This window comes from Mustela nivalis (assembly GCF_964662115.1).
Source record: "Mustela nivalis genome assembly, chromosome: 5".
Lineage (NCBI taxonomy): Eukaryota > Metazoa > Chordata > Mammalia > Carnivora > Mustelidae > Mustela > Mustela nivalis.
The window spans coordinates 56,435,628-56,449,019 of NC_139024.1; the positions used below are offsets into that span (position 1 = coordinate 56,435,628).

General features: G+C 37.6%; 2 protein-coding genes across 2 annotated transcripts in view; one reads left to right on the plus strand and one right to left on the minus strand.

Annotated features, from left to right (window-relative positions):
* The window catches only part of EPM2A (EPM2A glucan phosphatase, laforin), a 234,122-nt gene that overhangs the window by 39,753 nt on the left and 180,977 nt on the right, over positions 1-13,392 (plus strand). The window lies entirely within an intron of this gene.
* LOC309864672 (uncharacterized protein) lies at positions 2,162-13,237 on the minus strand. Its single transcript, XM_082730373.1, has 4 exons — positions 13,055-13,237; positions 12,876-12,924; positions 9,835-9,907; positions 2,162-3,968 (listed from the first exon to the last, which is right to left on the minus strand). The coding sequence occupies exons 1-4, from the start codon at positions 13,096-13,098 to the stop codon at positions 3,772-3,774; spliced, it is 363 nt and encodes a 120-aa protein (XP_082586499.1). The 5' UTR covers positions 13,099-13,237; the 3' UTR covers positions 2,162-3,771.

The window sequence follows — 13,392 nt, forward strand, 5'->3', positions numbered from 1 at the left end:
AAAACAAAAGAATTCCTATGCATGATGGGCAATGAGAACCATGACAAAGAATGTTTCTTAAAGCTTCTACTTTCAGTATATCTTTTTATTAATTAAAAAAAATTAATTAACATATAATGCATTATTAGCCCCAGGGGTACAGGTCTGTGAATCACCAGGTTACACACTTCACAGCACTCACCATAGTACATACCCTCCCCAATGTCCATAACCCCACCACCCTCTCCCTACCCCCCCCCCCCGCAACCCTCAGTTTGTTTTGTGAGATTAAGAGTTTCTTATGGTTTATCTTCCTCCCAATCCCATCTTGTTTCATTTATTCTTTTCCTACCTTCAAACCCCCAACATTGCATCTCCCCTTCCTCATATCAGGGAGATCATATGATAGTTGTCTCTCTCTGATTGACTTATTTCGCTAAGCATAATACCCTCTTGTTCCATCCACATTGTCGCAAATGGCAAGATTTTGTTTCTTTTGATGGCTGCATAGTATTCCATTGTATATATATACCACATCTTCTTTATCCATTCATCTGTTGATGGACATCTAGGTTCTTTGCATAGTTTGGCTATTGTGGACACTGCTGCTATAAACATTCAGATGCACTTGCCCCTTTGGATCACTATGTTTGTATCTCCAGGGTAAATACCCAGTAGTGCAATTGCTGGGTCATAAGGTAGCTCTATTTTCAACTTTTTGAGGATACTTTCAGTATATTTTGAAAAGGTTAGGTTACACAGGAGCATTACTCCAAAGATTTCAAGTTTTCTGCTTCAGAATAATACCAAACTCAGTATAAGGTGGTTTAAAAATTTCTCTACCAAAGTGTACTTTTTTCATAGCAAAAATTGGATAGACTTGAGAGACAAACAGAAAATATCTTACCTCTGTGAATTTGGGGGTTGAAGTCCTCCTACTTGATTATATACATTATCGTACTGATTAATACCTACTTTCCCCCTAAATTGACATTGCTTAAGTTGATTCCCAAGAATGTGAAATTCAACATTTAAAAAATAGTATTTTTATACTTCTTAGATTAAGTCAGCCTCTTTAGTGTTTAAATATTAATATTACTTTTTTTTTAGTTTAGAAATACATTTTCAATGTAGGTATAGCTTCTATTTTTTAAAGTGGGCCCCCATATCTCTACTCACATCATTTTTAATTGTTTTGATAACATAATATCCTCACATCTCTGTACTATAATTGCGATGTCAATTAATTTAACATCACTTGAACTGTAGCATTTTTTATGAGGTAGCAATAAAATTAAAACCTCCAAATATTTTATTATAAGTATAAGGCCTTTGGAGTCAAAAAGCTTTGGATTTAAAACCAACTCAGCCACTTGCTAGCTTGTAACAGAAAAATTTAATTAACCAGTTAAGTTTCAGTGTCTTAACCAGCAAAATGGAATCCTAATTTCTACTTAAGAGAATTTTATTAGATAATAAAACCAAAGTCCGAAGCTCAGTGACTGCAACAATGTAGCTCCCATTAAATGATCACTTCTATTATGATCAAACTATTTGAGAACATCTAAGTATTTTGAAGCAATTAGACTGTTTCCTAAATATTTTGCATTTTTATTCTGATGTTTTGCTTATCTAAATAATGAGATGCATTATAGACTGTTCTGTATAAACAAATACTAACCCTGTGAAATTTCTTATGCCTAAAATAGTTTTGTTTTGCATATTTCTGCTTGTAGAAAAATGTCACACTTTCAGTTTTCCAAGTACAAGTTGTCAAACAGGTCCTATCTAAACAAGAGCTGTTTTCTGAAGCCAGTAAATACAAGGGAATTTAGTAAACTTTTCCTAATTTAACCATTTTTCCATGTTACTTAGCAACCAGCTAATACTTCAGAAAAATCTCCTTTTTGTACTGAATTGCCATTGAGATTTGTGTCTGTTGCCAAACTGAAGATCAAATAGATAGTCACAATTTCCCTAAAGGACACAGCTGAAACCTAGCTAATGTTACCTCATCGCCACTAAAAGCCCAGTGTTTTCTACACTTCCTATTTAGAAATACCATTATGTGTTGTTACTTGTGCATAATAAATTCATAGTAAATCCTCTGAGACTGGGGCTATAAATGGAAACACGTCATGTAGCCAACCATGCCTCCTTAATACTTAACATGTGCCCGTCCTCCAGAAACATTCTTTATTTGCTTTGAGAGCACATTAAATAAAGTATAATATAAGTAGGGTAACAGTACATTCTGTTTTGCCTGGCATGAATCTGGTTTACATCTACTGTAAATCAATTAACATTGTTAATTATTTTAACACCTCTTTTCATTCTCAAAATTTATCAGCTTAAGATAATAAGTTATATGGTCACCCTGGATCTGAAAAATTTGGAGGCAGTTCAGAAGAGAGCAATGGAAATAACTAGAGAAACAACTAAAGGAGTTGGATTTATTTATTGCTTGAAGAAAAGGGTAAACATAAGGAGATTACACTCTTCAAGGAGAAAATCCAGAGGAGTTATTCCGAGAGGAATCGAAATCCTCAGCCTGCTTTCCAACTCAGGTCTGCATAGAATTAAAACTTTTACATTGAAGATATGCTATGTAGAAAGTAGCAAAACAGTAGATGTACATACTAGATTACACCCAGTAAAGGTTATTGTTCCTTATTTTTAATATTTTTTCAAGAACAAATAGAATATGAACATACTGTATGATTTAGCAATTCTTTTATAGAACTACTTATATAGTGATAGGTCCTAGAGAAATTAGTGCAAATGTACAACGTGAAGTACATACTAGGCTGTTGATAGCTTTATGTTTATAATAGGTCCATACCCAAAATAATTCACCTATTAGGGCACCTGGGTGGCTCAGTGGGTTAAAGCCTCTGCCTTCAGCTCAGGTCATGGTCCCAGGGTCCTGGGATCGAGTCCGGCATTGGGCTCTCTGCTCGGCAGGGAGCCTGCTTCCCTTCCTCTCTCTCTTCCTTCCTTTCTGCCTACTTGTGATCTCTGTCTGTCAAATAAATAAAATCTTAAAAAAAATTCGCCTATTAACAATAAAATTTATAAAGCATAGGATATTCAGGCAATGAAATATGCTGCACATGAACAAAAATAATTAAGTTATACTTACATGCCACAAGATGTATGTGTTTCAAAGCCATAGTGTTGAGAAAAAGACTTCAGTTACAAAAGAAAACATGCAGTATGGTTTCATTTTTACGAAATTCAAAAAAATAAGTGAAACTTTGTTTGTATGCGTGCCTTAGAAGCAAATCCTCAATCAAGGATTCTGGTTCAGGAATTAATTTGAAACTTATGAAACTACTGATACTCAATCATTTGTGACCTGCACAAATGCCAGTTATGGTTCCATGAAATAGTTTAGTCAGGAAGAAGAGCAGTAGAGGTGGGGAAATAGACAAGGACAGAAGCAGATCATATAGGGACTCTTTCCAAGGCAGTTACCACTGTGGATGACTACAGCTTAATCCCCTCAGGGAAACTCAAGGGAGCCAGAATTCTGGACATACCAGAATTAACTTATTTTAGGCACAAAGAGGTTAAGATATATAAATATCTTAACCTCTTTTTTATACATCATTTTCTGTTAATTTTTGTGGGGGGACATGCAGTGAGTACGATGTAGGGCAGATAATTCAGTCAACCCAATAAGGACACGTGATATGACTAAGACATAAATGCTGGTGGTTTTAAGTCATGGATATTTTGAGGACATTTGTTATCAAAGCATCACCTAATCCTGACTGAACACCTAGTTCTTCAGCCTTTTCCAAAAGGCCCACTTGAAGGGAGTGTGGAGAAAGGGAAAACAATGGGGAATATCTCGTAGGTTGGAAATGGGGAGGAGAGAGTCAAGTCAAGAGGGTGTTGCATGTGTTCTTCCAGCTGGGAGATCAGGAACAGCAAGATCAATCCCCATTTACTCTGAGGTCCTTGGGAGTGAGGGTGTTGTTCACCTGGAAGGTAAAGAGTAACATATAATGAGAATGATATACCTCCAATTCCTGAATATACAGATCAATGCATTATTTTATTGCAAAGTGTCAAGGACTCTTTTCCTTTTTTGGACTGGTTAATTTGAAGGTAGTGCAATAAATTTCTCTACTCTAAAAAACATTGAGATTGCTCTTGAACATAACCCAGGACAATACAACTTCCTGGAAAATCTCAAGGGAGGGAGTAGGCTTAAAATGCTGGTGATGGATGGAACCATCACATTAAAGACTAATTGAAGATATTCTAAAAAAGTTCTATAGTCATATTGTTCAGAAAATCAAAAGATCACTAATATTTATTTTCTTGAGGAAAATCACTTTTCTCAATCATAGATCATGTATGTTCTGGTGGCTGTATCATTGACACTTGAGGTGACCACAGGAGAGGAAGGACATGGAAACAAAAGGAAGCGTGTGTCTCTGATAATCCTTTATGTTTTAGAAAATTAGATGTATGGATGAAAACAAATAAATGAGAAACTTAAAACCTGTTTTTATAAGCATCCCAATTTCCTCCTATATCAAACAAAGGAACATGGAGCTCCTTCTGGTTCTTAGAACTCTGCTGTTCCAAGCACAATTGTTCTTTCTTTGAATTTTCTAACTCAGAGCAATGTGGGAAACCAACTATATTAAACTGATTGACTACTAAAGGTATTAATCTGGTGAAATAAATTATATTCTCATTTATTCTTTGGAAGAATTTCTAAATTGATCATGGAATCAATTGCTCCTCCACCTGGGACATACAAACTTAATTAAACCACAGTATTTTTTTTTTCCAGGTGAATTTACTGGCCTTGCAATGACTATGTCATAGCCGGACACTTATTGGAAATTAAAGATTTTGAAAAATCAATTTTTTCCTTAAAGTGATAATAAATCACACTTTCTAAAAAGAATGTTACTGCATCCAAAGATATTTACTTAAAAAATACAATCTCATGTATCTAACATCATACTTCAGGAAGTTGGATAGCTAAATGAGATTATTAAATATATATTAGCCTTGCCATGATTAATACTGTTTGCCTGGTAAGCTTGCAGGTGGTGTACTCACATACTCACTGCCAAAGATAATAGCAAATAGATTAGAACAATTTACAGTATGCTAATTTTTGCTATTATAAAATAGCACAATGAACTTATCTTCTTACTGAACTAAAGTGTATGAAATCGTTCACCTCTTGATTTTAATAAGTTTGATATTCTCTCTTTGGACAGTAAACACCCAAGACACTTTCTTTTCTCTATTTCCCATTTCTTCATTATAAAACTACCATAATATGCTTGTTTCTCTATTATTATTATTTTTAAAGAAGATTTTATTTATTTATTTGACAGACAGAGAGAGAGAGATCACAAGTAGGCAGAGGCAGGCAGAGAGAGAGAGGGGGAAGCAGGCTTCTTGCTGAGCAGAAAACCTGATGCAGGTCTCGATCCCAGGTCCTTGAGATCATGACCTGAGCCGAAGGCAGAGGCTTAACCCACTGAGCCACCCAGGTGCTCCTCTTTGTTATTTTTAATAGAAATTGTAAAACATATAAGTAAGAATGCAGAACTAGTCTAACCTGTAATTGATTAGTGCAGAATATGTCATATAGTTATCTGAGAAAAAACAATTTCTGGGATCTGTATCCTTTGTTAGTCTGCATTACATTAAACATGCTTTGAGATTTTTTGTGTCTCTGCTTTTGTTGCTGTGGTTACCAGTGTACAGGAATACCAGTGGCCCTTCACCCCCACCTCTTTCTTGTCTTCTGTCCATTCCAAGCTCTGGTTGCAAGTCCTTCATGACCGGATACCAGACCCAACCTGTCTAGGTCCTTGGTGCTTCAGTCCTTCTGCGACCTTTATGACGCCTGCCGCTAGTTGTTCGTAGCTGCTTGGTGACAAGTAATTTAGTATTGTTACATTTGAAAACAATAATTTTTTGTGTTGTAACAGTTTTCATGTGTATTTCTTTCCAGCAACTATACTGATAAACTCTATGAGAACAAGAATCACGTTTTATATTTGTTGGTGCGTTCCAAGTCACCTACCCAATGCTGTATACTTCAAAAGTATTTGTACACTGGGGTGCCTGGGTGGTACAGTTGGTTGAAGAGACCAACTCTTGGTTTCAACTCAGGTTGTGACCTCAGGGTCATGAGACCATCCCCATGTTGGGCTCTGTATCATGCTGGAGTCTGCTTAAGACTCTTTCGTTCTCTCTCTGCCCCTTCCCCCTATGCTTGCATTCTCTTTCTCTCTCAAATGAATAAATCTTCAAAAGTATTTGTATATAGATTGTCTCTTGTGAAATGGTTATCACTTTTGGAAGAAGCTGAAAAAAATAAAAAGGTTATTCTTCTATGTACTATCGCAAATCAGTACCTCAGTGTATGCTTGAGGAAGCAAATCCTCCTCTTGCAGATTCTTAGGAATCAGGTTTATGTGTATTTTCCTTTGAAAAACAGGGGTTTGGGATACCTGGATGGCTCAGTCAGCTAAGCATCTGCCTTCAGCTTAAGTCATGATCCCAGGGTCCTGGGTGTTGAGCTCCCTGCTCAGGAGGTAAAACCGTATTTTCCCTCTCTCTCTCTCTGCCCCTGCTCATGGACTTTCTCTTTCTCTCTCTCACTCTTTCTTTCAAAGAAATAACTAAAATATAAAACAAACCAAAAAACCAGGGGTTCAAAACCCACATGACTTCAAGAGGCCCACAGCTGTTCTAATAGTTGACTTGCTGTTTTTGGAACAGTTTTATTGAGATATTATTCATAGAAGTCATCTATTTAAAGTGTACAATTTTAATTTTAATATATTCACAGATTTGTGCAACCATCACTATAATCACTTTTAGAATATTTTTAACACTTCCTTTCCCAAACCCTATACCTTTATTAGTCACTCCTCATTCCCTTCCCTATAGATTCTGATCTGAGACAATCACAGACCTCCTTTCCGTATCTGTAGACTTGCCTATTCAGGACATTTCATATAATTGGAATCACACAGTATGTGCTCTTTTGCAACTGGCCTTTTGACTCAGCATAACATTTTCAAAATCAAGCCATGTTATAACATACATCAGTACTTTATTTCTTTTTATGGCCAAATATAGCGTATTTTGTTGATTTAGTCATCAGGTGATAGAAATTTGAGTTGTTTTCAATTTTTGGCTATTAGGAATAATGTTGCCATGTACATTCACTTGCAGAGTTCTTTTTTTTTTTTTTTTTTTAAGATTTTATTTATTTATTTGACAGAGAGAAAGATCACAAGTAGGCAGAGAAGCAGGCAGAGAAAGAGGGGGAAGCAGGCTCTCTGCTGAGCAGAGAGCCCGATGCGAGGCTCGATCCTAGGACCCTGAGATCATGACCTGAGCCAAAGGCAGCGGCTTAACACACTGAGCCACCCAGGCGCCCCTCACTTGCAGAGTTCTGAATGGACATTGTTTTCCATATCTTGTGAAGGAGTGGGATTGCTAGGTCATACGTTAACACTATGTTTTACCTTTGGAGGAACTGTCAAATTGTTTTCCAAAGTGGCTGCACTATTTTGCATTTTCATCAACCTAAATAAAACTTCCAGTATCTTCATATCGTCACTACTTCCTTTTTAATGCTGTCATGAAAACTAACAAACAAAAACTCTTGGAGTATCAGGATAAACAACAACTTGGCCCCAATTTCAGGGAGACAATGTGGGCATGGTGGAAACTGGAGTGTTGGGAGTTCAAGCCCATCCAAAGGGGGAGACAGTCCCTTCTCAACTCCACCCATTGTGTCTTGGAAGCTGTGGCCCCTTCTTGCTAAATCTTTTTTTTCAAGAGAAGACAAAAATTTGGATATTCCTGTGAAATTTTCCAATATTTATATTTTGGCAAGGAATTAAACAGAAGCCCTTGTATGTCTGTCGGTTGTGGTCTGCAGTTTTGTGGTCTCTGCTACAGAAAGTACCAGTGGTTTCTAAGATCACAGGCCAGTGATGTTGCAGCCACTATGTTACTTCCCACAGAGGGAGCAACTGTTACTCTTACAATTTCTCCATCTAGAAGAACTCCTCCCTACCCTTACCCCCTACCCTGACTTTATAAATTCTACAAGCTCTTTTTTGTGTAGAGGTACAGAGATATTAACACCTCACTCTAGTCACATTTCTACCTGAAATCGAAGGGAAATGTGCTAAGTCAGATTAAGAAAACTTGTTTCTCTCATAATAGCAGTTTCTGGCCTCCTTCCAAGGAAGGAAGCTTTAGAATTTTGGTTTCCTGTTTCATTCATCTCTTGGAGTTCCCTACACTACAGAAGGGCTGTGGAGTTTCTGGTGAAGTTCGTGCATAACAAAATCTCAGCAGAGAGTGCAGTCTCCCACAGGGCAGACCCCAAAGGCAGATGATATGGTCATAGTGAATGTATATAAAGTCTAGGGTACTGTTCTAAATCTAGTTAAGTTAGATTCATCTGTGTTTGTCCAGACTGCTGCATATAATCTGTTTACAGCTATAATTTTACTGAGGTTTGCCAACTGGATCTAAACAACTTAATTTTTTTTTTTTTTTAACACTTATAGAGTAGGGCTTTAGTTTATATATGTCTTTGTGAGAATTGGAATAATTTCCTGCTTGGAGAAGGAAATAGTGAAATGTGTTAGACCTGAGAGATGGCACCCCCCAAGGCTCCATATGTAGATTTGCCTCATGGCACTAGGCTTACCCAGGAACAGACAGTTTATGGGAGGAGAACTGCACCCAGAACAAAAGGCTTTGCAAGTGGAGCATGGATTGCATTTCAGCCCCCCCCCCCCCCCAGGCCTCCCCAGCCCTTCAGCCTAGTGTTTCTGTGCACAACCATGTGCTGAGTCCTTGTCTGGAGAGGCTATTGAGTCAGGCATTCCTGTCTTTGTCATTTATTAGTTGTATGGCCTTAGGCAAATCAGTTAATGCTCAAATAATTTGTGGCTTTTTCTGGATAATGGAGATCATAGTTACATCATGGAAATGTGGACAGAATTAGATAAGAAGTGTTTGACACCCAGCACAATGCCAAGCCCATTGTAGATAAGAGTTCAATAATCTGGATGTTATTATTGTTATTTTTATACACTGTACAGAAAAAATATCCAAAACCTAGAATTGAGATATAAGGGTGACTGCCTGTCTTGCGTGTTGGAGCAGGACCCTCAGTACCCTCCGAGTTATTTCATCCTCTACAAGAATATTTGTGCCTGATTTATGTTACTGTTTACTATTGGTTAGGGCCCTCCCTCCAAAAGCTATTTATTCAATATTGTAGATGTTTATCTGTCTAAAATGCAAGTGATTTCTGGGTGGCAGGATAGATAAATCCAAAGGTTAGTTTTATTGCCCAGTAGGATATTAATCAGTTTTGTATCTAATCTAGTAATCTACCAGTCTTTCCGAGTCTATACATATTAGGTCTGGAATTCTTTTTGAACCACTTTTATCATTCTGCTGGTTTCTTCATTAATATATGTGAGAGTCATTTTGGAAAATTATACTTTGACAATCTCCATAGTGCATGCTTGGACGAGGATATAGTTTTGAATAAGTGGTTACTTCCTTTAATTAAACAGGAGTACAACTTCTCCCCAACGATTCTGCATTTCCGGGAATCCTTGAGCTCCTAGTATGAACTAGAGTTTAGCAGGGGAAGCCCATGGTCTTTACACAGTTCCTGCTTTACCCTTTTTTTCCTATCGAAGGTCAATGGGGTTTCACTTCAGGCTTCTCCTTTCCAGCTATCACCAATCCTTGCTTTCCTTCTGGGATCCTCACCGTTGTCCCCCTGGTGTTGAAGTAAACCAATGTTTCCAAACCAACCTTCTGTTTGTCCTCCTTTCCCCACGCCAGACAAAAGCATCCTAAACAGCGTCACGTTTAAAATACCTGTAGGCTTGATAGAAACACGTACAATGATTAGGAAAAAGCAGCAAAGGGTGAATTACAGAGTGTTCAAATTCCTGAAAACTACTTGTCAGGCTTGCCTCCTGCCCCTCCCCCGCGCGGGGCTACTCTCCTTCCCCACCTTAGTCTCAGTTCTTCACTTAAGTATCAAGGAGCCTGCTCTGCTTCCAGCTAACTCTTTCCCTTTTCTCAAACTCCTCGAAAGTTCCCGTTGGAGTTTCAAATCATCCTTCCTAGCCACTACTCTTTTATTCCTAGTGGATGAGGTATTGACCCTTCTACCCTTTTTGAGAGAGGTGTTAATTAACCTGCCATTCAAATTACCCCAGACCTAGGAGGATCTTTTTCAATCTGAAGGAAGCTCTGAACTGGTGTCTCTGAACTCAAGGTCCAGCTAACCGGCCTGGCCCTGTACTTTCGCTAGGAAGAGCCAGTTGGGGTCATTGCTTGACAGAATCCAGGCTCAGACGACCTGTTGAGAAGAGGCATTCAGTTCAGAAGTGCGGAGAGGAGGTGTGGGTTTTACAAAGCGGACAGCAGCCGGTGTGTGTGTGTGTGTGTACACATGCGTGGCAGGGAAGGGGCAGGTCAATATCTTTTGAAAAGAAATATGCTTCACTGTAATTTTATACTTGGACCATTTAAAAAAAATCAATATTTCTGGGACACCTGGGTGACTCAGTTGGTTGAGCGACTGCCTTTGGCTCTGGTCAATTTAAAAAAATCAATATTTCTGTAGCATAAATTGCATAAAAATGCATGACTAAACTGACTGTTGGTGATGTACTAAAAATGCAGTTCTTGTCTGTATGGTGGGATGGGGTGGGAGGTGGAATTATTGGAATCTCCTGCAGATAGGAGATTTTTATATGTATCAGAAAGGGGCATGGATTTTTTAAATAGTTGAGAAATTGTGGAATTTTTAGACAAAGCCTGGGTATAGGTCAAATCTGTCTATTGCTTCAGATCCTTGAAGGGATTTCAAGTAGCCTAACCTACAATTTTCCAACCCAGAAAAAAGTAAGCTGCAATATGCAAATTTTCTAAGCTATAATTAAATTCTTTCAGGAAGGTTTTGTTGTTTGCTTTTATTTTTTTATTTTTTTAAACCACAGAATTGGAAATAGTGTATGTGGCACATTTAACTCTTAGTATGTTCTGACAAGTAATAAAGTAATGCTTATAACAGTCCCTGAACTGTTTGGATGAAATATGGTTTGCATTAGTGAGTGTGTGTATACATATACAATGTTATAAAGGAAGATTTATGATAACTCACTGACTAGTGAAAGATTTCTTCAGAAAACATAAATTACCATAGTTCTAAATAATAGCTTTCCCTGAGGGAGCATTGAAAGAATTTACATTTGAATTGGATCCTGAAACTCTAAATGTGAATTTATCACCCATTCTTCAATAAATGTTGTAGTTTTATAAAAGATAGCACTATAGAAATGAAATTCAATGACAACAAATTAGTTTGGTCTTTTAAAAATTATCAAAATTATGTTTCTTTACTGAGCCAACTCTTGCTCTAAATTCAACTTGTCTTCATATAGCATCAAGAATCTAACTCAACCAGGAAAAAAACCTTTTTTTTTTTTTTTTTAAGATTTTATTTATTTATTCGGAAGAGAGAGCACACAAGAGCAGAACTGGGGTCAGGGAGGGAAAGGGAGAAGCGGACTCCCTGTTGAGCAGGGAGCCAGACACAGGGCTCAATCCAGGAACCTGAGATCATGACCTGAGCCAAAGGCAGATGCTTAACCAACTGAGCCACCCCGGCACCCTTTTACCTTGACTTTCCAAATCTGTATTTCCATTGTCAAGAAGACAGGTGTATAAAGGCATAACAATGACCATTTTCTGGGGTCTGAGATCAAATCCATTCTAAGTACCAAAATATTTATGTCCTTATAGACTTGTCTATTAGTTTAGATTTATCTGTTTCATCATTCCTAAGGATGAAATTGGTTATAGGAAATAATTATAGGAAGTTAGTTTTTCATTAAGAGCTAGTGGAGAATAACTCATTTAAATATGCTGGGATTTAAAGGTAGTCTTTAAGTGATTTTCCTAGAAATCAAATTTTTTATAATGTATATTATATATATCTTTAACTGTAAGCTGAATGGATGACTTTTAGCACCAGCTCCATCCCTTCCTTGCTATGGGCTGCTTACTGAAACTTTCTGCACATTTTCCTCACATACAAAAATGGAGATACCATATTAGTTACTTCTTAGGACTGGTAAGAGAATTAAATGAGACAATATGAGTTTGAAAACCACATGCTTAGTTCATAATAAGGGTTCAATGGCTATAATAATTTTTATGGTTAATAAGTTCAAATGATTGATGAAGTATGGTTGAGGCTTTGGAATATTTCCTTTTGGTCTTGTTCTTCTTTCCAACTGCATTTTACTTAGTGTACAATGTAGCTATCACATCTACTATATTTCAATCTATGCTGTAAAATACTACATATTTGGTTTGGGGATTAAGGGGATACTTCTGACTGTTAAAATTACTCAACTCCTTGGGGCGCCTGGGATACTTCTGACTGTTAAAATTACTCAACTCCTTGGGGCGCCTGGGTGGCTCAGTGGGTTAAGCTGCTGCCTTCGGCTCAGGTCATGATCCCAGGGTCCTGGGATCGAGTCCCATATCGGGCTCTCTGCTCAGCCGGGAGCCTGCTTCCCTCTCTCTCTCTCTGCCTGCCTCTCTGTCTACTTGTAATCTCTGTCTGTCAAATAAACAAATAAAAATCTTAAAAATAAAAAATTACTCAACTCCTTTATGATAGAAAAGTAAAGGAAATAATGCCTCTTGATCAAATATGTTGCCCCTTTTGTCTCTTTCTCCATTCTTTCTTTTCTTCCTCCCACGGTCCTTCCTTCCTTTTCTCCCCCTCCTCCTTTTCTCCTCGTTTTATCTACGGAATGGACAATACTCACCCTGGAAGAGCTGGTGGGAATAATGCCATTTGGAAAGCATACACACAGGCTGCATAGAACAACAGAAGAAAGTCCTGAATTGTCAGTTCCCAGGGTCCTTGCACGGCCAAACGACTCTTAATTTCCTAAAATTAGTCTAAGAATATTTTGTTAACAGCAATCTGAATAAGCTGACTCACATGCCACCATGATTTAATGTCTGCTTTGCTACTGAATCAGCCATGTTTGGCTAGCCTTGCTGTCTTCTTTTCTTTGTGTTTATCCTTAAGCTTAGCAACCAACCAAACACTGAATGGAATATCAATATTTAAGAGTAAAGCATATTAGTTTACTAACTGTTCCACTGACAGACTCAGTTTGTATTTCTTTTTGTTTTACTTATGATATTCTTAATGCATGAAATTTTAACTCCCCCCGCCCTATTTTTCACAAGCTTTCAAATACTGGTAAAAACATGAACTAGGGATATTTATGTGTCTCTGGTTGTTAAGTGGTGCATATACAAATGTAAGAACAG